The sequence below is a fragment of the Hylaeus volcanicus genome, chromosome 8, assembly GCF_026283585.1.
Source record: "Hylaeus volcanicus isolate JK05 chromosome 8, UHH_iyHylVolc1.0_haploid, whole genome shotgun sequence".
Classification (NCBI taxonomy): domain Eukaryota; kingdom Metazoa; phylum Arthropoda; class Insecta; order Hymenoptera; family Colletidae; genus Hylaeus; species Hylaeus volcanicus.
The window spans coordinates 2,933,921-2,961,846 of NC_071983.1; the positions used below are offsets into that span (position 1 = coordinate 2,933,921).

At 46.5% G+C, this 27,926-nt stretch overlaps 1 protein-coding gene across 2 annotated transcripts; it reads left to right on the top strand.

The window, feature by feature from the left end:
• Positions 1–2,406: 2,406 nt before the first annotated feature.
• On the top strand, positions 2,407–27,802 carry LOC128881430 (uncharacterized). 2 transcript variants are annotated; one of them, XM_054132460.1, is made up of 4 exons: positions 2,407–2,617; positions 23,885–23,981; positions 24,064–24,379; positions 24,479–27,802. In XM_054132460.1, exons 1-4 carry the CDS (start codon positions 2,604–2,606, stop codon positions 24,916–24,918), a joined length of 867 nt encoding a protein of 288 aa, XP_053988435.1. In that variant the 5' UTR covers positions 2,407–2,603; the 3' UTR covers positions 24,919–27,802. The 2 variants fall into 2 exon arrangements, with proteins under 2 accessions (XP_053988435.1, XP_053988434.1); XM_054132459.1 differs by lacking the exon at positions 2,407–2,617 and adding an exon at positions 15,875–17,907.
• The last annotated feature ends 124 nt before the right edge of the window (positions 27,803–27,926 follow it).

The following is a 27,926-nucleotide window of genomic DNA, read 5'->3' on the forward strand; positions in this document are numbered from 1 at the left end:
TTTCTACACCTGAAACTTATAAACAATAAATTTGTTAACATTTGATAAAAAGCATACGTCTGCGAGCTAAAGAATTCTCATACATTTGTCCTGGAATCTTCATACATCGCGAGCCAACCTATAATAATTAAACGATAGAAAACTTTAAAGGAAGCGCTCTAAGAATTAACAAGAAAACTGACTACCTTTTTATCTTTGATCGTGTTTGAATTAATATTAATCGAGCCATTTAATTAAAAATAATATTAATATTATTCCGTATCGTACAATTTCTTCTGCAACATTTTTTCTACCCAGCGAATTAATTCTAACGACCTAATTAGGTCGGTAAGAAATCGTAGACTAGCTAATACAGATGTTGCGATACACGTAGACACGTATATCGTCGAATTGCAAATTTCAGTTGTGTTAAAGTTCGTGGAAAGATTGTGTAATCGGTCTACGAAATTCATTCGTCGATTCAGCAGTTGCATGTAGGTGTGAGCCCGGTATAATAAGGCATTTGTATGTTCATTGTGATTCGTTTCCATTCGAGGACTCGTCTTCTAAAGTATCATTTTTAAATCAAGGTCTTGGAACGGCGAGGCGATCACTGGGTTTCGTTATACGTGTAAAATAATCATCGAATTAGGTGTATTTTAAATATTGCCGCGCGCGGGATAAATTGAATTAGTCCGATGCAACAATGTTGCGATTTACGATTCTTCGTGAAATTTGGCAGCGCTGGTGGTCCGTCTCCAAGGTGGTTCAAGGCCCATTCGACTCGTTGGATAACAGCGTTGATAACAACGTGAAGGTAGGTTAAAAGAATTCTTCTAAACAGTAAGAGAAATTAATCATTCTCCTACTGCGTACTATTATCTCATATTTAGGGACATCCTGCATACGAGATGTATTTATTTATGGTAACCGAATGCCTAGCCTATTTATAGGTTATACCTTTCAAAATAAGAGTTCGACTTGTTTACAATGCTCGAACTTCGCCCGCGTAATTCTATTTATACCGAATGTAATTCTTAATTAAAGCGTACCCGTTAACAAGTAGAAGTGGAGCAAGTAGTAGTTTTCAAAGAAACGGAACTCTCGGTCGATCTTTTCGCTCTAAGAATTCGTCGAAAACAGGTATACCGCGTCAGGTAGAGAGGGAGAGGAATTCAAATTCAACCAATGGCAATGGTACCGTAAATCCGTGTTAAGATCATTGGCGACGTCGTCATCCTCTGACTCTGACGCACCGTCGTCTTACTTCCTAGTATGCATTATCCGAGAAACCTGCGATGTCGTATTTTCCAACGTCTACGATCACGACAATTTTCTATCTTAATGAATCACCGAAACATACGAAGCTACGTTAAATAATTTCGATTTCCAATCGTAATCTCGCCATTAATAAAAACGAGGCCAGTTTAGAAACGCGTTTAGATATTTATATATTCTCAATTTCTATTGTCTGATATAGTTCCTGGTTTAGTAAATTCGTGCGTAAATTGAACATGTGGATGAAATTCTAAAATGCAGAAGAAAGACAGGTTAAAACATGCGTTCGTGAAATTGTGTCTTCGATACGTGCTGCCATCTGCGAGTTTCATCGAAACTCCCGGTAAGGTAGATCGCTTCGTGTCAGAGTGCACGATGGCTCGATACACGCACGAAAATAAATAGAACATCTCACGTTTGCTCTGTAACAGGTGTTTTCGTTTCTTGTGTAGGGGTTAGGGTAGAGGAAGAGGGTTCGGACCGCAACGGTGATTTCTATCTTTTGGTTCAGAGTGTTCAGATGTCGTTCTTATGTTGCTAAAACATCGTCCAGGAAAATTGATAAATCCATGTCTCGTTCGTGCACATCAATTTCGGATTGGACGCATTGTAATTTATCGACAAACTCGCCATCGAAGTTATAGCCGCGAATCGCAGAGACTTATCGATACCTACTCGGCGTAATAAACCTTAAAAAAGAACAGAATTTTTAACGAGGTATGTACATAGAGATCGTTCCTTGATTTCGTGTTCCCCAGATGTAAATTTTATCGCTACAAGGAAAGCTTCTACCCATTCTCAAAATAATTTTGCAAATCGCACATTTTGAAATTTTTTTACGAATCCACCGTACCATCTACTATCCTTATTGGATTAGCAACAGGCTAACGCAAGACACGCGAACGTCTTAAATAGGTTATCATTCTCTCCCGCCAATTTTAGCTTCTGTTAATCCTTTTTTCTCGTAACCTCCGTAAAGCTTGTATCGCGAAAGTGACTTTCAGTGCGATATACAGGGTGCGCAAAATAACATTGCAAACAATGACTTTTTTCACGCGGAATTGCTGCGATAAAGGAGATGTCGAGACGATACGGATCCAAAGGTGGTGTCAAAATTGTTGCTTTTCAGAAATATCGAAACCGACATGGCAGGTGCGGTTTACGCGAACGTGTAAGCAATAAAGAGATAATATTCGAGCGTAGAGAAGGAGCAGCCTTCGCGAGTGGCGGAGTGTGAGTGATCGCGTCCTGTACTTTCCTAAGCACCTGCGGACCTATAACGGATCCGGCAGGTGCGAAACGGATACCGAGAACCCCGAAGAATCGCGTACAACCCTCTTCGATCCATGGGCATTTACAGGTAAATCGATGACACCAAAAATTATAAACCAGACATCGATAGAATGATTTTTTTAAACGTAACCTTCGCTACCACGGTTACCATTAAGAAGATTATTCTGGATTGGGAACAGATCGAGCGGTTTACCCTCCTTTAGCATCAATCGCACATCGCCGTTCGTCATCGGTTGATGTGATCGTCTCTTTCTCTTCGCGTCGTAAAAACTTCCGCGGTCTACCGACGATTCAAAGATAAACGAAATTAATAATTGCTCGTCCGAGTCGAACGAAGGTTTTAAAATTGTACTTGAACGATAAGAAATTGAATTCCGAAAATTGTTCCTCGCGGAGATGGTCCGCGAGAGGGTCAAGTTTGAGAGACACTGGCAGAACCATTCGCGAGCACGCCTACGAGCAAAAAACGAGCATGTATCGAAGTTCGAAGCGCGAGTAGACCGTTCGTGTTTTTAAACGCAGTTTCCGCGTCGTAACGATACGATTTTCCTGTCGTTCCCTGGCTAACTTTTGCGTCAGCTTTTATCGCGGCTAGAATAAAAAAACTCGTTAGCTTAGCGCGGCCTAGCTGGCCTGCTTCCAGAACACGCCGCCAGAGGTCCGTCGTTACGCGTGGCCTCGCTCGGTCCGCGCCGATGGATTTGGTGACGTAAGAGAATAAAACCACCATAAAGGCTTGCTGGTTCATTAGCGCAAACCGCGGAGCATGGCATCCTTGTAGAGTGAGAGCGAGGTTATAATCCATACTCCGATCTCGGCCTACCCGTAGAACCTTTAAATCTGCACTTTACTGGCAGAACGTGGCGATTCCCAGCTAGGACCTCTTGAAGCTCGACCGAGGCCCAAATTAGGACTCTTGATCCACGAATATAGTTCGCTTAGCCCCACCCCCCCTCCCCCCCGCCAGTACCGAAATTTTGTCAAAATCTCCAGGAATTAACATACAAATATGCGAGAGGTTGAACAAAAATATTAGCATATTCTGGAAGCAGTGATAGATGATGACTCTTCTCCTCTTTTGTACATTTTCCAAAGAAGGAAACAAAAGAAACACATCGGCAAACTTCAGATTTATTCGTAGCCTAGGGTTTTGCCCATCACTGTCCGAAAGTAACAAATATCCTGCAGATCGGTCTCCACTTTTTTTTCTACTAATCCTAAGGTTGATAAAAAGCCTTCTTTCAAGGGCCGCGCCCTCTAGCGTGGAATACACCGATCTACCTGTTTATCGAGGCGAAATAGCGACTTGTCACGATTTGATCGACAGCGGTTCGATCGATCTGCTCGATACACGAAATATTTCGAATCGAGGCCTTTCGTGTTACGAACAATCGACGCAAACGCGTTTAGAATCGTTAGGGACGACGCTAACGACGCGTTTTCAGTCTACGTACCGCGGTTGAATTATCGACGCGAAAACGCGGTGGTCCGTTCGCCTCGTACGCTGCAGCGAAACGCAGCAGTAAGGAGAGATAATATAGTTGACTTCCAACCGGAGAAGTCGGGTAGATAAGAGAAGAGCGAGCCTGCGAAATTGACTTTCGTAATTACCGACCGAGACTGCAACGGTATTCGAGCCGGTGGGTAGTATTCCGGCGATCTACGCTCGTAGATTAGTCAGATACGATAAAGTTTGCAATTTGTACGCAAAGAGAAACGACCCGGGGCTCCATTCATTCGGCGATTCGCTCGCAACCGTGTCGATTTCGTGGAACTAGCTGGACGCAATTCTTCTGACAATTGCTACCAACACGTTTTCCTTCGCGCTGGATACGAACAAAGGCTTGTTAACGCAGAACACTTTCCATCTCGAAATATTCGCATCCCTTACGTGTATTCAAAAAATTTGTCTAAATTAAACGATAGGTGCGGTGAGAGGTTACGAATACTTGCAAGACCGACTATTGTATATACTTCTATTGTTCAACATTCTGCAGTCTAATAGTCGAGTCGCGTGGAAGATTACCGCGTCCGTTGACTGCCAAAATCAACAACAGGTCATTTAATTAGTCGTAACGTCGCGCTAACGGAGGACTTCTCCGAAGTGGCTCTACCTGGCCTGAAAAGACACAGACCACGGCCCTGTAACTCCGTTAAGACGATCTTACGTTAATAGAGTGCTGCGCCCTGATGAAATTCGCGCGGATTTCCTTTGCTCTGGTCTTTGTTCGCTCGACCTCTTTTCAAGCCGACGCTTTCGGCGGTCGCCACCGAAAGACCGCATCTCTCACGAGGGGTTAACTTTATTTCAGACGTGTCAGTTGCGTGAGCCAAGGCTCGCGTCGCTGAACGAACGAACGTTTCGCGTGTCATCGAAAGAGCTCAGTGTCAAGTGTCAGCGAAGAGTTTGCGAGGTTAAATGGTGCCTATACAGGGTGTCCCGAAAATGTTGGAAGGAGAAGGAGTCCTTGAAATGAGTGGTTCGGGGGGGGGGTGATATGGAACAACTTTTTCCTTAGCGAAAATGTTGTCCGAGGCTTCGTTGAGGAGTTATTAAGAGAAAAGCTTGACCAATCAGAGCGCGAGTATGCCAATGGAGCGGCCGGGATAGCTTACGGTACGCGCCAAGCGGCCGACCAATCAGAGCGCGAGTATGCCGGTGGAGCGGCCGGGGTAGCGTACGGTACGCGCTAAGCAGTCGCGCCTACCGGTATACTAGCGCTCTGATTGGTCGAAGCGGCCGCTTAGCGCGTAGCCTGTGTTACCGCGAGCGCTCTGATTGGTCGGTGTTTTCTGACAATATCTCCGTAACGAGGCCTCGGACAACATTTTCGTTAAGGAAAAAGTTGTTTCAAATCACCTCCCGAACCACCTCGTCACCACCCCGTTCAAGGACCTGCAAACATTTTTGCTCCATTTCCTAGCGAAAACCAGAGGTAGGAGTTCGATCGTTAAGAAAACTAGCCCTAGCTTCGTTTTTCTATTCCTCAAAGCGGTATCCTTAAACACTCCTCGCAATTCTATTCCTGTGCTTCGTAAGGATTCTTATTCGTCGAGTTTTCCGACTTAGCAAAGTTATGATAAACAACGCCAGAGCGACAACTTCCGTTCCGAAACTTCTGGCCTCTGGTCTTCATTAACAGGACCCCCTTTTTGACGGTTTCGGTAGTCGAAAGACGCGTGTCGCAAGGGTATCGATATCGTTTCTCTTTGTAACGCGTACCATAGCCTGACATCGCCGAAGGAGGGATGTATCACGCACGTGCCCGTCGAAAAAGTTCAGCGCCAAGCGTCAGCGATTTGTTTTTCGCGACGCTCGCGCTCGGACGGCAGCGTTACGTTGCACAACGTCGATTTATCGCTGACGGGAGTTATTGGCGACCCGTGATCAGCATGAACGCGATATCTTCGTCGAACGACCAGTCCAGAGGTGTCGAGCGTGTTGATTTTAAAAATCAATTCGTCCGCACGCGCCTGCGGGAACCCGTCGGATATCCAGCGTTTCATAACGATCGTTAAATACACCGCTCGAAGCCCGATCGAGTTCCGAAACGGTCATTCGAAAGAGTGCTACTGTACTACACGAAAATTAGGGAACTCGGTGTGCAAAGACTAGATAAGAGGAGGGAGGGGGTCCCCTCGTTGACGAGGGAGTAGTGCAATATGATCCTTACCGATTGCTTTTTTTCCCTCGGACCTCTATCTCTTTTACCCTCTGTCCTTTTGTACGTTCGACTCGAGCCAAATGTGAACACAGAATAGAAATCTCGACTGGGTAAATGCAACGTTTGGGTCCCGATTTTTCTTGAGTTTATCCGGTCTTTACTGTGTGTTCGAGTTGATACTATACGGGACACCCTGTATACTGTACAGAACCCGGTTATACCTGGCCAGTTATACCTGCCATTGTTATACGGGGTACGCGACCGTTGCAAGATGTCGAACAAGAATTAACGTATACCTTCGCAGTAAATATTCTTTATAACACGGTCGATACTTATTGGAAGACCCATCCCCGCTTTGTCATTGACTAATACCATAGGAAACATTCGATGTTACTGCTTCGGGGACGGTCTGCCATAAAAGCAGAGGTCCGGATAACGTTATTCGAAACGTAGACGACGAACGGAGACTAGATGTACATTTCTTCGATCGCGTTGAAACGTTTAGACTCGCACTCAACTCGAGTTGAGAACTGAAGAACTGAAAATACAATTGGCAAACGTTTCGATAAATTTATAATTCGCGGGACGATGATCGTTCGAGAATGTATTTTACACATATACGAAACGCGGAATCGAAATGGTTGTTTTCTTCGAAGCCGGAGATGGACGAGACAAACACTTCCCTAAATCTTCCCCGAGCCGACGAGAATCGTCGCTCGAGGTCCAATAAATTATTCTCGAAAAGCTGAAGGCGAACTTTACGCCGAATTTACGGCGGTTGAAATACGTGCTGCGAAATGCTAGCCCAGCCAATCGAGAACGCGTTATCTTATCGCCGTCCAACGGCCCAACTTCTCCGTTCGAATGCGTGCCAGTATTACGCGAGATAACGCTTCGCTCCGTGGCCAACGAGATTCTATTCGAGATCCCGCACGGTCGACGTCGGAGAAACCAGAATCCAGAATATGAGACACGCAACACGATCTCGCCGCTCATCTCGATTTCAGTCCCCGATCGAAAACGCCGTTTCTTGTTGGTGCCGGTGCAATCCCGTCGATCGAGTCCCTTAGTCGGCGACCTAGACATCTTCGTCGCCGTATTTGGGTTGCGCGATTTAACGTTTTCATTTAAAAAGCCAAAAAAAAAAAAAGGAAAGGTGTTTCGTGGACGGAATCGATTCTACCGAGCACAGTTCTCGATAGAATCGACCAACGACTACGCGAATGCTCGACACGAGTTACGATTAGATAATAATCGTAACGATTACTCTGGAAAAACGCGCAATCATCTCGCAAACAGTATCTAAGCGCTTCTTATCTCGTATTCCAGATAAATTTTTCGCTCGATCCGGGTTCAATTACGAGGTTTACCGTACCTCTTCTTTACCCTCGAGATACTTGACGGATCGGTATTTGCGATACGAAATTGATCGTACTCCGAAAGAAAAGTTTAGCGAGATTTCTACTAAATACCACTAAGCGATTTCAATTATCATAGATGAATGAAATGCTATGCTATGAAATGCTTAATGCTTAATGCTTAATCATTAAATACAAATCTAACCACCGAAATTAATGATCGTCGAACAATAACTGGCTTATTTAAATATACACATAACGGCCGTGTCGTGTTCGGCCGATACACCAATTATTCGATGTTAATTAATTTTGATGGGTAAATCTGCACGTAGCAATGTTGAACAGATTGAATTTCGTATTACAGTTTATGGAATTAGTTTTCCAGGTAATCGATTGTCGATGGAAATGAAATTATATTAGAAAGTAGAGTAATTCATTTTTCTTTTTCTTGTTTTATTTTAAAGCTTTTAAATCTCACAGGAGAGATTTATTCGCTTTACACGTTGTTGACAATGTATTTGGTTGTCCAAAAAGTTTCTCTCGCTTTATTAATAAGTGATACATGCACGATAGTTTATGTTTGATGTTACATTACTGAATTGTCCACGATTCATTTTGCTCCATTACTGTTACAACATGAATATCTATGAAATTAGATTGTCGATTTATATAAACACGACCACGTCAAATGATTGAGTGCAACTCACGAAAGAAACATTCGGGACAACCTAATATACGTAGAACTAAATTTTGTTAACATGTCTGAAATTACACATTAATATCACAGTTCTTCAAAAAAGACATAACACAAATACACGGCGCAACATTTGGTTTAGTAAAAGCACACGTTTTCGTTTGATATCATTTTACGGTTCGATTCGTACGATTTTATTCCATACAGATCCAAAATCCGAAACGTTTAAGAATATGGGTGGCGTACAGGTAACGCGTTAAAAGGGACACGGTTTTCCTTAGTAAATAAGCGGTGAATTTCTTTGAGAAAGGCAGATAGCTGGTCAATTTCCACTCGAGTCGCGTCGCGTCGAATCGTAACCGAACGAAACGCACGGCGATGCAGGACGCGTGACGCAAATCGAGCGCAGTCGGTTTGTTTACAAGCGCGATAAGACATTGTCCTGGGTCAAGGCTGCTCGGGTTTTATAATCCAATTCAGATAACGGTAACATAGTTCCCCTGGACCTTGAGCGTGCCGCTAGAGAGCAAGAAGGAGGGACGACCGAGGAGAACACGAACACGAACACAAACACGCAACACGATCACGAACACGAACACTGGTGACTCATTTCGCGAGCAGTTTGTCAAATCGTCCGTCTACCCCTACCTCCTCCCTTCCCAAGACCCGCCCCGATTCCCCTCTCCGTCGGTTCAAAGGCACACGTTTATCGCGAGTAGTAACACGCGCACGTGACATTTCGAGTATCTCGAATTAAACTGTAAACATCGTAGTACAACAGCGCCGATGCCCGGCGCACGCGGTCGGTGTCAATGATCCTGCTATTTATTGGATCGTTGCTTACGCACGTAGCTCTTCCGTGCACGTGTGCTCTGTCCGTGTGCGCTCAATCTCGCCTTCCTCGTCTCGCTTTTGTCAGCTGCGACCTCGAGGGTCACCGCGTGTCTCTTTACACCATCCGAATCTCGCGTTGCGCGGCTGGCCTCGAGGATCACCGAGGCATCCACGTTGAATTTCCGATTTACTCGAAGCCTGGGGTTTCACCCGTCGTTGATTCTCACGGGGAGGGAGACTTGGTCCGCTTGCTTTTTAAACGTTTGCAGACTCACGGATCCGTCTTCGATTTCTTTGTATTCGACTCGTGCGAGGTGTCTTGATCGACACCTCTGTATAGCTTTCCGAAATCGTCCCAGTGGCCGCTTTCCGAAATCGTAACAGTTCGAATCGAGCGTACCTGGACCGAGTCGGGTGCAGACGGAACCGTGCGTGCTCCATTCTGGGCCGTTTCTCTGTGTTCTATGCGATGGATTCATAGGGGTGTAGGTAAACGATGTCCGAGAGCGCGGGCACATTCGTGTACCTTCGCGTTCGCGTGTCCCGGAGTTTGTGTCGTTGACTGAGGGTGGCGGCGGTGTCGGCGGCGAAAAGGGTAACGGGAGAGGGAGCTCGGCCACGTGTGAGAACGTACTACGATTTACTCGCAGATCGGCGAAACGTCTTCCTCGTTCCCTCCCCCCGGCTCCTCTTTCTCCTTCTTTCTTGACGGCTGTCTTTCTTTCTCCGCCAACCACCCCTCTATCGCGTACTTCTCTTCTTCGTTCTCCTCCTCCTCTGCCTTCTCTTCGTTCCTCCTCCTCCTCCGGCCACCTCATCCTCCTACCACCGACATTATACTACTACTACGGGGTACTCCACTTTCATTCAGTCGCTTCTAAAAATAAAGTCCCTGATTCACAATGCATGAATGACAATCACACTGAAAGGAATACCGCACAGACTTGCAACCTTTCTCTCTTTGTCTCTCTCCTCTCTCGGTCCGTGTCTTGTATCCTAGCTCGGTCTGCTGTCCCAACGGCTCCGTCTCGCTCTCGTGTCTCCTATCCCGTCGTTCTTTTTCTAACTCTGATCTCCCTCCTTCCGTCATCCACCCGAACCCTTCCCCTCCCGCCGTCGTCCCTCTGTGTCGGTCTCCCTTGCAAGAGAGCGAAATCCCGGTTCGCCTGTTGCACACACCGAACTATTGGTTCCGTGTAAATAGATCCCGTGGAAATCCGAGGTGGTATCGGCGCACCGACTCGATCGATCCCAGGAACGATCGATGGCCCGTGGACTTGTTGCTCTGCACCACAGGAATTCGCGTTTCGTTCCTCACCGACCAATGTCTTTCGGTATGTACGCGATCGGAACGATTAACGTTTGCGTATCTCGTAGGTACTCGGACGCTGCGGACGAACTTGAAACGATCGAGCGTGTTGGAAGATCGCGCGACTACTCGTTTTCCGCGATTCGACAGAATTACGAGTCTTTACGGCTATGGGAAGCGTTCGCGTTTCCTTGGGACGCTTCGATTTCCTGCCAGCGAGGAAATTAATTGATCTCAGGGATGAAATTTTTAACGAGATTTGCAAGGTTAAATGGGACACCGAGCCGAGATATCGATCTCTTCGATATCCCTGTCGCCGAGGCGGAACCGTATAGTCCAACGGTGAATAAATTTTACGAAGAAATTCTGTCGGATTCGCGAAACAACGTAGGCAACATTTTTAAAACGTACGTTCGATAACGTTCTCGCGATCGATGACATCGAGAGCATTCTTTTCGAAGCAGACTGAACTTCGTTAGCGAATCGCGGAAGGGTTTGTAGATCAACAACGAAGATTGTGTGACTAGAATTTGGGAATAACCGATCGTCTCGTAACGCTCGAGAGATTCACGGAAATTGGGGCGAGTAACCCTGAATACTCGGTTGAAGCTCGCTCTCCGGTGGCACCCAAGGAGAACTGGTTTCGAACTCGTCATCGTCACCTAGCGCTCGCGGTACAACGTTCCAAAATAAAAAGACAGGTGATCGAGTGGCCCTGAGCATAGCAAAACTATTCGAAAGTCCACGTGGCCGGCGAAAAAATTGACGGAGGATCAACCTTGAATGAAGCAACAAACTTCGCTATATACAGCGGATCGAGAATGTAGTCGAAGACAATTCTAAACAGGCAGCACGTCGACCCGTTCACTGCCAAGTACGAGATATATCTCTTTTAATATATTTGCCAGTAAGACAAATTTGGATGCGCGAATACTTTTTCGACCCATCGTTAAAGCCACTTTTGGAGCAGGTCTGACTTTCGATTTAAAGGACAGTCCTGCTCCCCGCTCGTAATAATCTGCCGCTGCAAACCTGTACTACGTGGAGACTTCGTTTAGAGAGAGAGAGGCAAGGTAGCTGCGCACTAGACCGGCTCGAGCCGCTCACAGCTATATATACAATATATGTACGTATATACGTACATATATATATATACATATACAATATATATGTATATATATATATGTATATATTTCTGTGTAGAGTTACTCAAGGTCACAGCGCTCGGATTGACCCACGATAAAGCGTAGCTCCGCGCCCGTCCCTCGGCCAACTGGCCTTATGCTCCGTCCGCATACGTTCTGCTGCACCGTGGCCCACATGTCACTTCGGAAACAATGTGTCGTGTACGAGCCGCATCGGGAACACGTGTTCGTATCGAACGCAGCAATAGCTCCGCATGCGAGGCGTGTTACAACCGCGATACTGCCAGTCACGGGTGCCTCTTGATCTCCGTCATTGTTTCCTCCCGTCGCAGTTGCGTTTTTAAAACCCACCCGTGATCGGCTGCATTTAAACCTCGCGCACGCCTTCGACTTCGGGAACGCGTTCCTTTTAATCCTTTGCTCTAATATCGTTATATTAGGTTGTTCTCGGCCGGCACCGAGATAGCTAATATTTTTAATGGGAAAAGTGCGTATTAGTATTTTCTTTCTTTTTCTTTTCACGAGGAAAACTGTCTTCGGAGAAAAATAGTTTTCCCACGACAGACGTGACCCCGTAGAGCATAAGATTAGATCTCCCACGTTTGAATTATTTCAATCTAGGGACTAAATATTCAACGACGCTTTTCCTCTTAACACCATCCTGTTACGGATCCCCTTAACGCGTTCCTGTTGTTGTTTTTTTCTTTCCGCGTCGCGACCAAGTATCGGGAAAACAAGGAATTTCCGTGGAAGCTATTTATATTTGTAATTATCGGCGGCAAAAACAAGTCGCGCGTCGATATGAAAAAAATATGCACACACGGAATTAGATCGAAGTTTGTATAGAATCGGAGAGGTTGCGCATCGGGAACGGTTAATTAGAAAAGTAAACATCCGATTGTTATCCGCGGCAAAATAACAAACAATGAACGGGATCCTACGCGCGCGTGACGTTATTACCAGTCCACGGACACGCCACGAACTTCCGGGTAAAACGTAGACACGAAAGAGAGTGTGACCTGTTGCTGACGACAAATAATTAGCGGGTCGCGGGCCGCTCTTTAGAAACAAACGTAAAAGGCGTAGAATCTATAGGAACGTACGTTCCGTGATGTACGCTGTGTCGCGTTCGCTATCTTGCGAACAATGGCGTTGCTTTAAATTCATGCGAACTGCATCGTAAAACTGGATTAGCATATTCTTTCGGTCTTTCACCGTATCTTGTTTTTTTTTTCGGAATGCTACTTATTAAACATTCTTTTTTTTTTCTTTTTTCTTTTTAACGCGTTCAGGAAACTTGAAGGAAGGAGAACGTTAAGCGACCGGGATGGCATGAATAATTTCTATAGAAAAAGTAACGATAAATTCCCGGTTCGAACGAGACAATATGTAAAGGGAGGCGCATATTCAAGGATAGCTTCGGAGCTTTTGAAAACCGCTCATTCAATTTAGAGAGAGGGCCGGTTCGGCGGTTCGGCGCTGCTGATAACAAAACCGAGCCGCGCTCGTTCTGCAGCTGAATTTGAGGTTAGGTTATTGTCCGAGTGTGCGGTAAGCATCGATAACGGAGCGTTGCAACACCGCGTCCTGGCAAACGCGATCTGGCAACCCCGCAGCGGCCGGCAGTGCCGGGGTTGAATTTCAAGCGCCCGAGGGACAGAGGGGGTCGGGCCTCTCTCTTTTGTATAGGGGGCACGAGGGCTTCGCCGATGCTCGGCGCATAACGGTGAGTCGACGGCCATGATGCGGGGCTTATAGCCGGCTGCCTGGTTCTGTTGCCTGGCTGCTAAAGCGCTTCGGAAGAAAACCGGCCTTTCTCTTCGTCTTCCCCTTCTGTCTGTCCCCCCCCGTGATATTACCCGCGCGACTCGCTCTAGGCCTACGGGGTTGAGTCCCAGTAATCGTTCGTTTCTCACCACCGAATATTCCCCCGCGTATTAATTACCCGATCCACCACTCCCCACGGACATTTAAAATCGCGTAAACAGCGAATTCGCGTCCGCCAGACGCGATCGAAATCGCGACAAAAATGTTTCTATCGTTCAACATTCTCGTTTTAATACTCAGAATACCAGCATTTTAATTGTTGAAATCTGTCGAACGGTGCGCGCCAGTCTCGCGTCTGCGATAGCATTTTGCTGTATACATTTTCCCATTCGTTTCCGTCCCAGTAATCTCGCGTTCCGTTTTCGATTAAATTTCGTTTCTGTATCTTTTCTTTATTTCTGAATACAATACGGTATATCGTATTTTATTTCCAGTTTATTAATAATCATGTAACTCTTACCAGCTGTGATTAAGCTACGTGTAAAGAAAATTATGTAGGAATACCGACCACTACCGTGGACGAACGGAAGTCTTACACAGCCCCCGGTATCCGACTCCTCTCGGTATCCGACTACCTGCACCATTGTCCATGCGCGCATACCTGCAAACCTTTAAATTCCTCGTTTAAACCTGCGGCCTTAAATTTTCCAAATTTCCATCGTAAACAGCGATCCTCGTAATCCTGGCGAACAGGGCGTTGTAAATTTCAAAGCCGTTATGAAAATTCTGAAGGCAGCTTAAGCCTCGTTATGGTTCGGAAAATAAGGGATGCGCGATGAAATTCGTGCTTTTAAACGCGCTACGGGCGTCGGATCGAACCCGAACCGGAGCAACGAAGCGACGGTCTTTGTGTGCCGCTTCGAGCTCGGATAAAATATCGAAAAGAAAAATGTTCGATCGTGTTTCACCTTTTTCTTGGTATCGTAGAGTGTAACGTTTTAACTCGTGACTGTAAAGTTTCGCAAAGATTCTCGGTAAGTTTCTTCGTTCTTGCTGAGCAGTAGCAACGACAGTGGAAAGTTACCGATGCGCAAGCGCTCTCCACTTTCCACGAGTACACCCGACTGCTGGCTGGCAGCTATGGAGCGCTTCGGTGGTAGTGACGCTGGCGTTGGTAGTGAGGTGTTCGCTATGGTACTACTCACGGGTTGGTCGGTGAAGCGAGATCTCACGACGACACGGCGTACATACACGAACACCGGTATCACCCACCAACACCAGCACGCGGCTGATTATACGCCAGTGCTCCACACACAGCACGGCATCTGGTACGACGGTATTGGCGTATGCCGCGCACAAAGAACGCCCATTCGCTCGCATACGTAAACAACGTAAGCGGACGAACCCTCGCGCGAAATACGTGTACGTAACAAAAGTTTCGAAGAAAAACAGCCGTGAGTTTCCCCGTTGCTTGCAATTTTGCACGACGGTCACGGACACTAGCGAGAAAACAGCGGAGGAATGCAAAGCTAACGGCTTGCGAAGACAAAGGAATAAGGAAGAAACAATTCAAATTACTCGATACGATTAATTTTTGAATTTGCATTCGCGAAAATTTTACCGTTCTCTTGACAATTAAGCGTGTTAGGAAATATCGTAAAGAATAAAATTTCTATGCACGCGACTCGATCAACGCGTTTAATCGAATTTCGACTCGCCGCCGGTTCGTGGAACGAACGTCGTTAACTCGTAAGCACGACGGTACGGCGCATGTCGTCGCGTTTACGAAATTGTGAAATCGCTCGTTTCGCAACGGCACTGGCATCCGTCTCGTGATCTTCCTCTACGAGCATGAAAACAAAAAAAAAAACTCCTCATCCCTTCTCCGCTGTACAACAGTCCAATCGTCATCCTTCCGGGAATTTTCAAACATCGCAGACTTTTTCAACGCGTTCGTGACACAAGGGTTGCGAGTCTCTGTCTCTTCGTGTATGCCCTTTCGTGCGTATTCGAGCCACTTCTGGCACACGCGTACCCGCAGCCGTGACGCGTCGCACACAAACTCCGCCTTGTGTACACGAACCCCGTCTCTACCCACACGGTTTAACCTTGCGGAACGAGCGACGGTGTTCGCACACGCAGAAACGGACGCACACAACGGTCTCGATTGGTGTGCGGTGCGCGCGGTGTGTGCCAGCCGTGGACGGCACCACTGGCGCGCCTCTACCCCGACTTTAGCATCGATTTCCAGTCGGACGACCCAGCGCGATCGAGCGAACGGTACGCGCCTTCCAGAGGAGGTATCGAGCGTCCGTGTCGCTCGTGGGAATCCACCAAGGGTCGCACGAGAAATCGTACGGCTTGCCGTCGAAACGGCGAATATTTCAGTATGAAATATATATATATATAATAAAGGCCCGATCCGTCGCGTTCATTCTCTCGTTTCGTGTAGTTGAGAGAGAGAGGGAGATAGAACGATCAGGGATAGAGGAAAGAGAATCCCGAGCGAGTGGGAGCAAACGCGCGTGGAGGGGAGATAGGGTCGGCGCTTTGGTAGTGGTAAATACACCGTGTCCCGAGTCCCGAGGGGCAAGAGGAAAAGGGGACGAGCAGAAGGCAGCGAAGGCGCTGCCCTCAGTCGGTCGCCCGTTTCACTACAGTCAACATACAGAATAGAGAGGAAAGCAAGCGATTGGCTATACGTGGTCTTTGCCTAAGCGCGCAGCACTGCTCCGTGTTCCCGTTTTTCGAGCAAAGGCTTCGAGCTTCGGTCTGCCCGCTCTTTCGCTCGGTCGGTCGTGAGTGCGCGCGCGCGCACACGCACTCACACTCGTCGAAACAGAGACAGACGACAAAGTGCCCGAGAGAGGAGTCGTGTAGAAAACAGGCGCGCGTACACAGCCATCGAACGTGGTGATTCGTACGGAGGCGGACGTGTGATACAGCATAACCGAGGCCATTTCTCGCGAGGGAAAGAGACAGCAGCCGTAGATCGCTGGTCCTTGTCGTCTTCTCGTCGTCACCGTCGTCGCTGTCGTCGATGAAACCGTCAGCGGGATATTCGCCGATGCCCGAGCGTGTTTCCTGCTCTATTCGAAGTTGTACGAATGTCTATATGGAAGCGATCGGTACAGCGTGTCCTGAGAAACGGAAGGATCGGAGACGTTCGTGAGTAAATAGAGCGAAAAGAGGGTACGTACCCTGCGGAACTCGCGTGTATAGTCTCGCGGCTGACGATCGAAGTACGCGAGAACCCGAGTGTATTCCGAGAGTTCCTTCGGAGATAGGTGCATACGTGCGTGTACGGCTACGAATACTAAGAGGTGGGGGAAGACCGTCTATACTTCGCGGACATCCGGCGGGGAATCCGCACGCATTCGTACGAAGCTCTCTCGGGGAACGAGGGAAAAAGGAGGAAAGGATCTGGCGTCGAGGGAAACACGGTACTACTCTCGGAAGGAGAAAGGAGGTGCTTTGCGTTCCGACCGCTCTGTGGATCTCGTACGTTCTCCTTTTTTTTTCGTCGACTCTTAGCCATTCGAGCACGATTCGCCGTATAAACGTATCGTCGTCGTCGGTCCCCTTGGTCGTCCCATATCGCGTCGATCCTCGTGCGTGCGTACCCGCACGCAACGGTTGAAATTTTCGGTACAAATAATAAGGGTGGTGGAAGGACGTGACGAGAAAGAGAGAGGACGAGAGAGGGGAACGAGCGCAGAAGAGAGAAGCGCGAAACACGCCGAGCAGTGCTGCTCCCTATTGGCGACGTCGAGTCGCGCTCCCCACCCGGGACAGTCGAACGAGGTCCGAAGGCGAGTTCTCGGCGTGCAACTACGGTGATTTTCCCTTACGAGAGTGTACGCACGAGACCTCGTAGCTCTGCACCGCATCCTGTACCGCGTCAACAGTCATCACCGTGGACGTCCCGGTACTCGGTGTAACCTATCGTTCGAAAAACTTGCTCCTCGAACCGTGAAGAATACCTTTCGAGAAAATCGAAAAACAGCCAGGCACAGAAAGAGACAGAACGAGAGCGAGAGAAAGGGACTGGCAGCCAAGTCCGCTTTATTCACCGCTTGGTACCGTCGACGGTTCGTCCCTCGCCGCTGAACTGTGTGTGCGCCGATCGTGAACGCATCCCACGCGTGTGTCGCGTATCACCGCCGCCGGTGAAACCGAGAGAATTCGAACGAGGCAGAGGGTAAAATAGGATTTCTCGCGTGGTCGGTCCTCTCCCGTGGTACGCGCGGGTAGGGGTGCACCGAGGAGTGAGAGAGGGAGAAGGAAAGTAAGCGAGACACCGATAGACGAAGATAGAAGAGGAAGGAGAGGGAGCGAGATAGAGACAGCCGAGGGGGAACGACGGAGACGGGTATAGTGCACGGAGGCGCTGGTGCTGCGCCCCAACGGCCATTCCTCGAAGCTCAGTTATCACAATGGCTTCCGTGAAAGACACAGCGACTTTCTTCGCGGAGGGCACCGCGAGTCAATTCGAACACGTCCTGAAGCTTTATCCGCAGGCCCTCAGACTCAAGGCCGATCGGAAAACGAAAAAACCCGAGGAGCTAATCAAGTTGGACAACTGGTAAGTTCGCAAATACCGTCCCGTATATCGTCGACATATTACGCCCGACACACGGGCCCTCCTTTTCAACGAGGGGCTTCCACCACGGGCACCACACGGGACAATGAACCCGTGGCGCGCCAGTTGCCATCTCGTACCACCACCGCATGCTGTACACGTACCCCTATGGCCCCCTCGCGAGACTAGCTACAATTCCAGATAGTATATTTACCCTCTTCTATTGTCATGATCGACGACGAGCTTCGAGAGCGGTCGCTTCGAAATACGTGGCCACCTCTCGCTCTATACGGTTATCCGTACACAACTACCGTCACGTGGTGGCTTCGATTAACTCTTGTTTTTTATTTACTAGTTCGCAATCTACTACTCTCGTCCCTTTATTATTAACATTACAAATTTTAACGTTTCGCGTATTCCTAATCGTATCGACCAAAGTATTTCCGTGGGAATTTTATGCCACCTCATCGAGCGAGTCTCGACGCCGACGTTGCCGCCATGTCCCGCGTGCTATAACGTCGTTTTCGCTGATATTTCTAGCACGATCTCTCCGAACATTGTTGTCGGAACTATGATATTTATGAAAAACTTTTTAAGGGCTCGTTGTGCCTGATCTTTTCGTCGCTTCGGTCGATACCAAACATTTTGAAACGACCGTCGCGCTGGCAACGATGCCAGTGAAAGAGCCGACTCGACGGCGTCGCTTTCACGGCGTCACACAACTACCTCGACTCGTTTGGATACGATTAACGAACCTTTCTCCACTCTTGTTTTCGTCATTCTTTTTCAACGACCGACGATCCTCGTTGTCGCTGTTTTTCGCGGAAAAAAAAGACAGCAGGGCGCGCGATTCCATAACTTTTACAAACTTTTCAAAAAATATGGAGTCGCGTCGGTCGTGTTTTATCCGACGGCGTCGTATCTCAAAAGTTGCGGCAAAGTTTTTGGTACTGTTTCGCGTTACGTTAGATTCGACGGTATCGAAAATGAAAGTTAGCCTCAACTGCCATCGTAATTACTCTATTATGTTCTGCTTCGTGATCGTTATCGTTTAGTGTTCGCGATCCGTTCTTAACGGTACTATCGACGATTTAACGAAATCTATGTTTCGAACTAAGTTTGAATTTGACCGTATCGTTTCGCCAGAAAAAATGTTTCGTGTAAGCCGCATCATGTATTTTTCTTACTTTAAAGTACATTTGGTAATATTTTTAATTCATTACACATAGAACTCTTTGAGATATCAGCTGTTCTCTCTGCTATACCAAGTTCTCGCCCGAGTCTGCTATCGGTGGCATTAATTCTTCTCTGTAAAAAAAAAAAAAAAGAATCTCGATACTTGGAAGCCAAACGTGGTTTCTCCCCTTAACGAGCTGCTTGTAATTTTGAAACGCGACGAATACGATTTATCTGGCTTCGATATTAGCGAAACTGAAGTCTGGTAAACACCGTGGCGGACCGGAAATCGAGCGAGTGCCTCGAATCGGGATAGTTCCCGTGACGAGCGTTTGCGACAACGAGCTTTCCACGGCGCAAGCTTCGATTCCACTGGCGTCGCGTCTGCCTTAATTAATTATAAGAAGGTTCGAGTCTCGTTAAATTCCGAGTTAAGGCTTTTTAGTCTTTCAGACGTCGTCCCGGAATCGGACAATAATAATGGAATCGTTTCCCGCCTCCGTCGCGTTTCACCTTTTAGTCGTTCGTTTTTCGTTAGACGGACGCGCAAGCCTCTTCCTCCCGCTTTATTTTCGCAGATTCAGACGATCGGGACTCCTCCTCTCGCAACGTATCCGTTTGACTTTTCGATCCGATCCCCGGTCGATCGGTTATTTAACTCCCGGCCCATTCACCGTCGGACGAGCGATTGCGATAAACGTAATTATCACGGGGAAATGTATCGGAGAACGTATTCGCGTTCGTGTCTGAAGATCCGTACGAGAACTCGATTCGGATTTCGAGCAAGGCGGAAGTAAATCGTCTGGCGAAATTTATGGATACACTATTAAATACCGGAAAAAGTTGGCGCGGATTTTTAAATACAATTGAAATACTCGGAACTTTTTTCAAACATTATTTCCTTTAACGAAGCGTTCGCTACTTATTTATACAACTCTTTTTCACCGTTCTACGAGTCTGTATATTCTTTCTTTTTTTTATATATATATATATAATAGACTGTATTTTAGACAGTACCTAACATATTTCCAAAGTTAACTGGTAGGTAAGTGGTTTTACTTTAGTAGCTGTAAAGAAAGTTAATTTTCGTTGAACGGTATCTAAGGTAATACCACTCTTCTTGTAGGATATTAATCCTCCGAGTCCCATGCTTGTTAACCCTGAAAGAGGCAGTATCTCACGATCAGGAATAAGTGATTCTTGCCAATGCAGCAGATAAACTGGTTAGAATTGTGCGTGTAAACGATTTTTCCTTGCACGCTCCTTTACCATACGTGAATATGCTATTCAATGAATTATCGTTGAGTTTGATACATGTACACAACAGTGTATCACCCGATGTGGATGCGATTACGCGTGTAAAAGTTTATATATTTTTTCTGAGAAACGGTAACGTCGTAACGGTCGATAAAAAAAAATAACAATTCGTTCAGAACTTGTCTCGTTAAATTGTTTCCAAGAAATCGTATCTGATCAATTAGACTGCGATCTGGTTCTATTTTCCCATGCTTTTCGAGTCCCACGCTAAATGGCGCACAACTTCGGTTCGTGGAAACATTTTCGCTGATTCGCTAGTCCGTTAAAGCGATGAAAACATTTGGGTCAAACGGCTTGCAATCGTATATCGATTTTCATCGAGACGGTCATCGTTCGTCGATTCGCTTCCATCGTCGCGATCGCGACAAATTAACGAACATTTTCACGCGAGGATTTTCGTTTTCAACCGCGAGGATTTTTAGAACACGTTTCGCTCTTAATTAACGAATTACAGAGACGAGTATTATTTACAAATCTTAGGATACCCGTATTGTAGGATGCATAGAGAAACTTAAGTTAAGCGAAGTTAAATATCGTGCGTAATTAAGAAAGAAAAAGAAATAATCATTCGTAAGAACAATTTGGATACCAAGAGATTTTAATTATTGTCTTGCTTTCCGATTGTCCTTAACTTTCCCGTGAACCGTGATCTTATTTCTCGATTCTTCTCAGATCTCGGTTCTCCCCCTAGATTTATGCCCAACTGTTTCCGTCTTTGTCTTATTTCTGACAACATACAAGAACGCGGTTCGACGCGTGTGCGTTGACCTCTTTCACTCGCGGATCAGCTGTTCGTCGTGTTACCTCTTGGCATTTATTTATCCCGTCAGGCTCTGACGTGTCCGTATCATCTCGCGTATTTTATTATAATACGCGTTAATGGAATTATTTATACCGAAAATATTTCGCTATTAAATCGCTCGAATAATCCCAAGCCCCAAAGACCGTCCCGATTAGATCATTCGTCAGGATTATTCGTTCTTATTTCCAACCGTTGGCGAATACCAGTCCGCGTTGAGCAACACGCGCGTGCGTTTCAAAACACCGTGAAAAAAAAACTCACGGTACACGAGCGTGTTTTTCGGCCTCCGAAAGTCTAGCATTTGGTCGAGTTCGTATTCGCGAGTTGTGTCGGCGATTTCGAAGCCGGAGCCGAAGTAGTAAACGTAGCGGAGAGCGAAAAATGGGAAAAGAACGTAGGAACGTCGCGAAAGCGACGTGGAAATATAAGCCTCGTAGAGCTCTCTCGCGAGACATAATCCTCTCACGTCGAGGCGCTCGCTCGCGATTGTGTCAAGGTTGCTTTTGCGTTGCATGGCGTTGCGAGCGCCTCTCAAAATGGTTGCGCGCGAGCGACCGTCCTGAAAAGGTTTCGACGACGCTCAAAAGAAGCGCGCTCAAAGAAACACCGTTGCGCCACTCGACCGATTGTTTTTGGACTTTCTATGGGACAATCGACGGTGAATAACGATGCGGATCGCGACCTTCTCGTCTCTCCCCCAGTCCTTTCGCGTGTCGCAACAACGAGCCGGTGGACCAGAATTCGTTCGTAGCTCGACAACGGTAGTCGACTCGAGGCAGGCAACTATATATCCAGGCCTGGCCACTTGCGAACGGAACTTTCTTTTGAAATATTTTTTAAGTACACGCGATCATTTGACTTTGCAGTCGTAGGAAATAATGTAGGAAAGAAACGATGAAATATGTTTATTCCAGAAACGAAAGAAAGGATAGTAAAAAAATAAAAAAAGAACACAGAGATTCTCTTCACGGTTCTCGCTGCACGACTCGCTAACTAACTGGATTCAAAACGACGCCACGCAATTTTCGCCGCTGTCGGCTTTCGATTCTTTTAACGCAGTCATCCCGTGTGACGACCGTTTTTTTTTTAGAAGATTTTCCCGGAATTTTTTTTATAGCGAAATGAAAAAATCACAGAGCTTTCAAATTCTTACTATACATACCTACATTTATTCAGCTTTTAACTGCAAGTTTGAATTTTTTTTAAGCAGAAATATAACGTGGATCGCGAGATTTATCGCTCGTATGATACCCATGTAAAAAAAAAAAAGGTAGGTGAACGGCGTCCATGATTCAGGCAGACTGGCTAATCTGAAATAAAAAAAAAACAAATTGCATGTTAACCTGTAGGTGGATAGGTATCGCTCGAACTAGGATTTTTGAAAAATATTGAACCGTTTTTCTTTTTTCATAAATAAGTAGTCGTAGAAGATCATGAAATTTTGGGTGTTGATGTTTAAAAGCATACGAAACATTGAATTTTCAAGATTTAAAAAAGATCCTAGTTCCGGCGATAGCCATCCATCTACAGATTAACACGCAATTGATATTGCATGATACATGCAATGATATCATATCATGCATTGATATTGCAATATACATGAATAAATATATAGCACAAATTTGATAGCACTGTGTTTTTTAATTTCGCTATAAAAAATTCCGAAAGAACCTTACAAAAAGATCTTGTAATCTTCAGCGATACACGCACGCACTCACTTGCAACGTGCGTTGGATACGATTTGTACTTTGTATCGAACCAACGACAAATTAGAATTGGCCTGAATGCTAAGATCAAAGAAATACTCGAAACGCGCTCGCGACTTTGCATGCGGACAGTTCGTCGGCCGTAACCGTCCCGAAACGCGATCCCCTAATTATTTCGTGGTACGTAATAACGACGCTAATCGTATCATTGGTTACACGCAACGTCGCGCTGTTCATTCCGAAGACAAATACGAGCGATCGTAAATCAGCGGAACACGTGTCTGTCGTATTATGTGAATGAAATACGTACGAACTATCCGCAACCAAGTTTAGCTCTACGGGCAAACAGCTGATCCTAACGTCCTTCGAAAGTACCTACAATAAAACCACGCGAGAGCGCGGCTCTCTTTCTCGCGCTCGCGGCGCCTCGGCTTCTGTTCACGGATGCAGCGTTCGCTCCGTGGAACGGACAACTTGTCCCACGTCGATGACCCGAATAATGGGATACGAACAAGGAGAGGGAGGAAAGGAAACGTTGAACCAAAGGGGTTTCGAGTTTTTAAAAATAACACGCTCGAAACGAACGTACCGCTCTTTATTTCTACAAAGTTAACATTTCGTCCTGGGACTATCGAGCGTTGGATCAACTTCTCCGTGTAACGAATAATCGAAAATTTCGAGAATGCAAGGGAGAAACAGTCGATCGTGGTTTTGGTAACGCGATCGATGCGATCAGAAAAGTTGGAGAACAACACGTCCCCGATTTGGCTCGCGTACCCTTAGCCGTGTCGAGCGTCCCGCGTGATTGTCAGTAGGTGGAAAACCACTTCTTGCGGCTGCATTTTTAATCAGTATTCTGTTTCCTGCACTCTGCTCTGCCGCGGTTGCGTCATCGATCCGAGTAGCCGTGATCTTGCGCACCCTGCACACGCCACGATCTCCGTTGCTTACCGACCGGCGACTTTTTTCCTGTTCGCAGGTATCAGAACGAGCTGCCAAAGAAGATCAAGTCACGCGGCAAGGACGCGCACCTCAATCACGAAGAGCTGGTGCAAACGATGAAGTGGAAGCAAACAGTGAGTCCCATCGATCGGCCCGTACTCTTGTTTATGTTCGTCTCTACTCGATATGTAAATTACTCTGCCTTATTGTTTCCAGCGCGGCAAATTCTACCCTCAGCTGAACTATCTGGTTAAAGTGAACACACCCCGCGCGGTAATGGCGGAGACGAAAAAGGCGTTCAAAAAGCTTCCGAATCTCGAACAGGCGATCACTGCCCTGTCGAATTTGAAAGGAGTAGGCACCACGATGGCATCGGCCCTCTTGGCGGCAGCGTCGCCAGAGAATGCCCCGTTCATGGCGGACGAATGCCTGATGGCAATACCGGAAATCGAGGGCATCGACTATACCACCAAGGAGTACCTCAACTTTGTCCAGCACATTCAAAACACTGTCGAGAGGTTGAACAAACAAAGTGAGTAAAGCTGATCCCTCATCGGCCTGGCGATTCTTCCTTGAAATTTTCACGATCGATTAATAATCTAAACGCGGTGGTTCGATTGGTTCGTTTCAGCGTCAAACGGCAAAACATGGAGTCCTCACAGGGTAGAGCTGGCGTTATGGACCCACTACGTGGCGTCCGAGCTGAAGCCAGAGCTTCTCGACGGGATCCCGGGCACGACAGAGAACGGGAACTCTCATCCGCCCAGCAACGGTGAGGCGACGGAACCGTCGGACGACAGCAATCAGGAAGTGGTGGTGAACGGCAAAGAGCCGGGCAGTATCGATCCGGCGGCCATCGACGAGAACAGCACCACCACGTCCTTCACCGAAGACTCGATGGACAAACCGGCTACGCCGATCACGGTAGCCGTGGCCAGCGAGGACACGAATGACTCCCTCGCCACGAACGAGAACGACGACAGCAACAACACACCGCGACCAACCGACAGCGAGGACACCGAGGATTCGCAAGACGCGCAGGAGCCGCCCACCAAGAAGAGCAAGAAGTGACCCACCACCACCCAGGGAGCCACGAATACGAGCAACAACGTCACCACCCTCGTGTCAGCCGCCAATCTGACGCTGATCGCAGCGAGGCGCTTCTAAAAACCGCCAGGGTCGTCACACCGATCAGGGTCGCGGATATAGTAGATCTTGCGTAGCTACCATCGCACCATCACGATCGTTTTTTTTTTCTTTCCATTATTCCCCTTTGTTCCAGCTCTCTCTCTCTCTCTCTCTCACTCTAACTCTCACTCTCACTCTCTATGTCTCATCATCTCCTTTGGTTACTCTCACATGATCTCTGTTTTTAGCCAATTGTCTTTTCACGAGCTTCTACTCGTCATTCTGTTTCCTCGTATCCATTTTCCAAACGCGTTCCCCGTTGTTAGGGCACGCTCTACTCGTGACTTTGTGCAAAGTAGCATTATTGCGCACACGATGGGCTGTTACGCGAGCACCTTGCTGGTTTTTAGATTCATCGGGCTCGATCGGAAGCAGAAACAACAGGCGAAAGCTCCCGGCGAAGATCGCGCGCCGAGTTTTTCCCTTTACCCTTTGCGATGTCGTTTCCGCGGTTCTCCCGTTCCATTCGTGTTCACTGTTTGTCGGCGAATTCGCTTCGAGGCTGCACTAGCTCCCGTTAGTTTCTTTGGCGCGCACGACGAATCCCTTAGAGATTGAAGTAGCGTTTTAACGGCGGTGCCAGCCGTCGGTAGACGAATTTTCTTTTCGCTTTACTCGTTTTCTTCTTTATTTTTTTTTATTTTTTCTCTCGGAGGAACTCGACAGAGGAAGAACTCGACCCGCCGGAAGTTTTTCGCTTCTTCTGCCTTGCAGCATAGCGCTTGGGAAGTACACGGAATATACATACGTATCCTTTGTTCTTTGTTTTTTTTTGTTCTCTTCTTCTTTTCTTTTTTTTTTTTTTGTATTTTACTTTTTGGTTCGTCCGAACGAGGCGATCTCGATACTGCCTTTTTCAGCGACCCGATTCTCCCGTTTCTCAGCTTTTGTCACACGGTAGCGAACGACTTGTAGCCCTTATCGAATAGAACGATCATTCCTTTTTACCATGATTTGTACCGCGTGTTCAAAGCTGCCGACGAAATACGAGAAAACCGAACACGTTGACGCGCTTTTTCGGATATATGAATATATACATATATATTTGTGTATACATATGTATGTATATATTTGCGTGTGATGTGTGAAGCGAGAGTGAGACAGACAAGGAAACGAAGGTATGGGAAAGAACGAGCGAAGGTAAAAGAAAACAAAAAAAAAAGAATAATCGGGTGTGCGCGCGTGTGTGTGTGAAAGAAATAGATATCGAGTATCTGATTACGCGACCAGCAAGAGAGAATTAACGGGCGGTACACCGATCACACAATGATAATATTAATATTAATAATAATAATTATTATTATAATTATAATACAGAATCATTACCATAATTTATATACCTAAACGAAACTGCATGTCAGTGCGACGCATGAAGCAAAACCAAATACCTTGTAAGTAAAAGAAACTTTAGAAACAAATAAAAGTAACGCTTTTTTGAGTCCACCAAGAATGAGAGAGGAAAAGAAAGAAAAAAATCGGAGTGGCAGTGGCGGCACACCTACGCGAGGACACGCGCGCGTATCAACTACGCACGCTTATCACCGATTGCCCGTGTCGAGGTTTATTCATGTACAGGGATGTAACTAGTATTTTTGCATTAATCAATGGTTATTGTATTAATCTTCGAGTGGGAAACACGACAGGACGCAGGAGACAACGGCAAAGTGGAGATACGAAACGAAACACGGAACGTCGAGGTGTAATCGATGAAAAAACCGGGATCCCTGAAAAGAGCGAACGCGAGGTTCGAGGGAGAAAACGAAAGCGAGAATGCGAGCGTGCAAGATTACGTGTGTCTTCTGAGAGAGAACGAGAGTGAGTGCGCGCAAGAGATGCACGAAAAATAATAATAATAATATAAACAAAAAAAAAAAGGAATACACGATAGCCCGATCAAGAACGTTCAGTCAAATTTTATAAATATACACATTACATAAATATATATGTATATAAATATATATACATATATACATAAATATGTATATTATATATATTTGTAATTTAGAATCACCGCGCGGCCAGGAGGCTGCTTTAGTACTGACCCTATTATTAAATGGCACACACGTGCCGGCGAAAACGGCCGTGCTTGTTTAGCTGCACGAAAAGGAAACAAAGGAACCCGGAAACGAGAAGCTTCCGAACCACAAACAAAGTGTTCCTTGTGATCGTTGGTCTCGTGTCCTTTCCCTCTGTCGAGGGAACACAGACAATCCTAACCGACGCGAAACGCGAGCAGAAGCGACTGATACGGGGCGATTCTTCGGCGGCGATGACGTGGGTCGCGGTTTCATCCACGCACGGAGAACGAACGGAAGACTAGAAAAACGCGCGGCGAGTATGGACGAACCTAATAAAGATACCGTAGCGAACCGTTCTATTTATTTAGCGCCTAATTTATTCCGTATATCGATCGTTTCGTTGGCAAGGAAGGACGGTGTATAAATAATATACACGTGTGTGCGTTTACGGAAGGCGCTTGAGAAATTCCGCGTTTCAGGATGACGTTTAAACGGAGGACACGACGCCGAATAGAGAATAAAACTTAGCAATTTAATCGACGAATGATGACTAACGAGATCTATACACGTGTTTGTGAAGTGTAACGATCGTCCACGGCGATGAGGATGATTACGATTATTATTATTATTATTATTATTATTATTATTATAATTATGATTATATTATTGCTGCTGCTGCTACTATTACAAACGACGGCGAGAGCGAGCATAGTTTTTATTGTCTTATAAACGTAACGGATTTAATGTAACGGAGTTGTTATTTTTTTTTCTCTCATCTGACGCCCGGCGGAATCATTATTCTCACGGTGAATCGCAACACATTCCACGTACACACACGCGCATCCGTAGCGATTCTTGTTCTGTTTCGTTTAT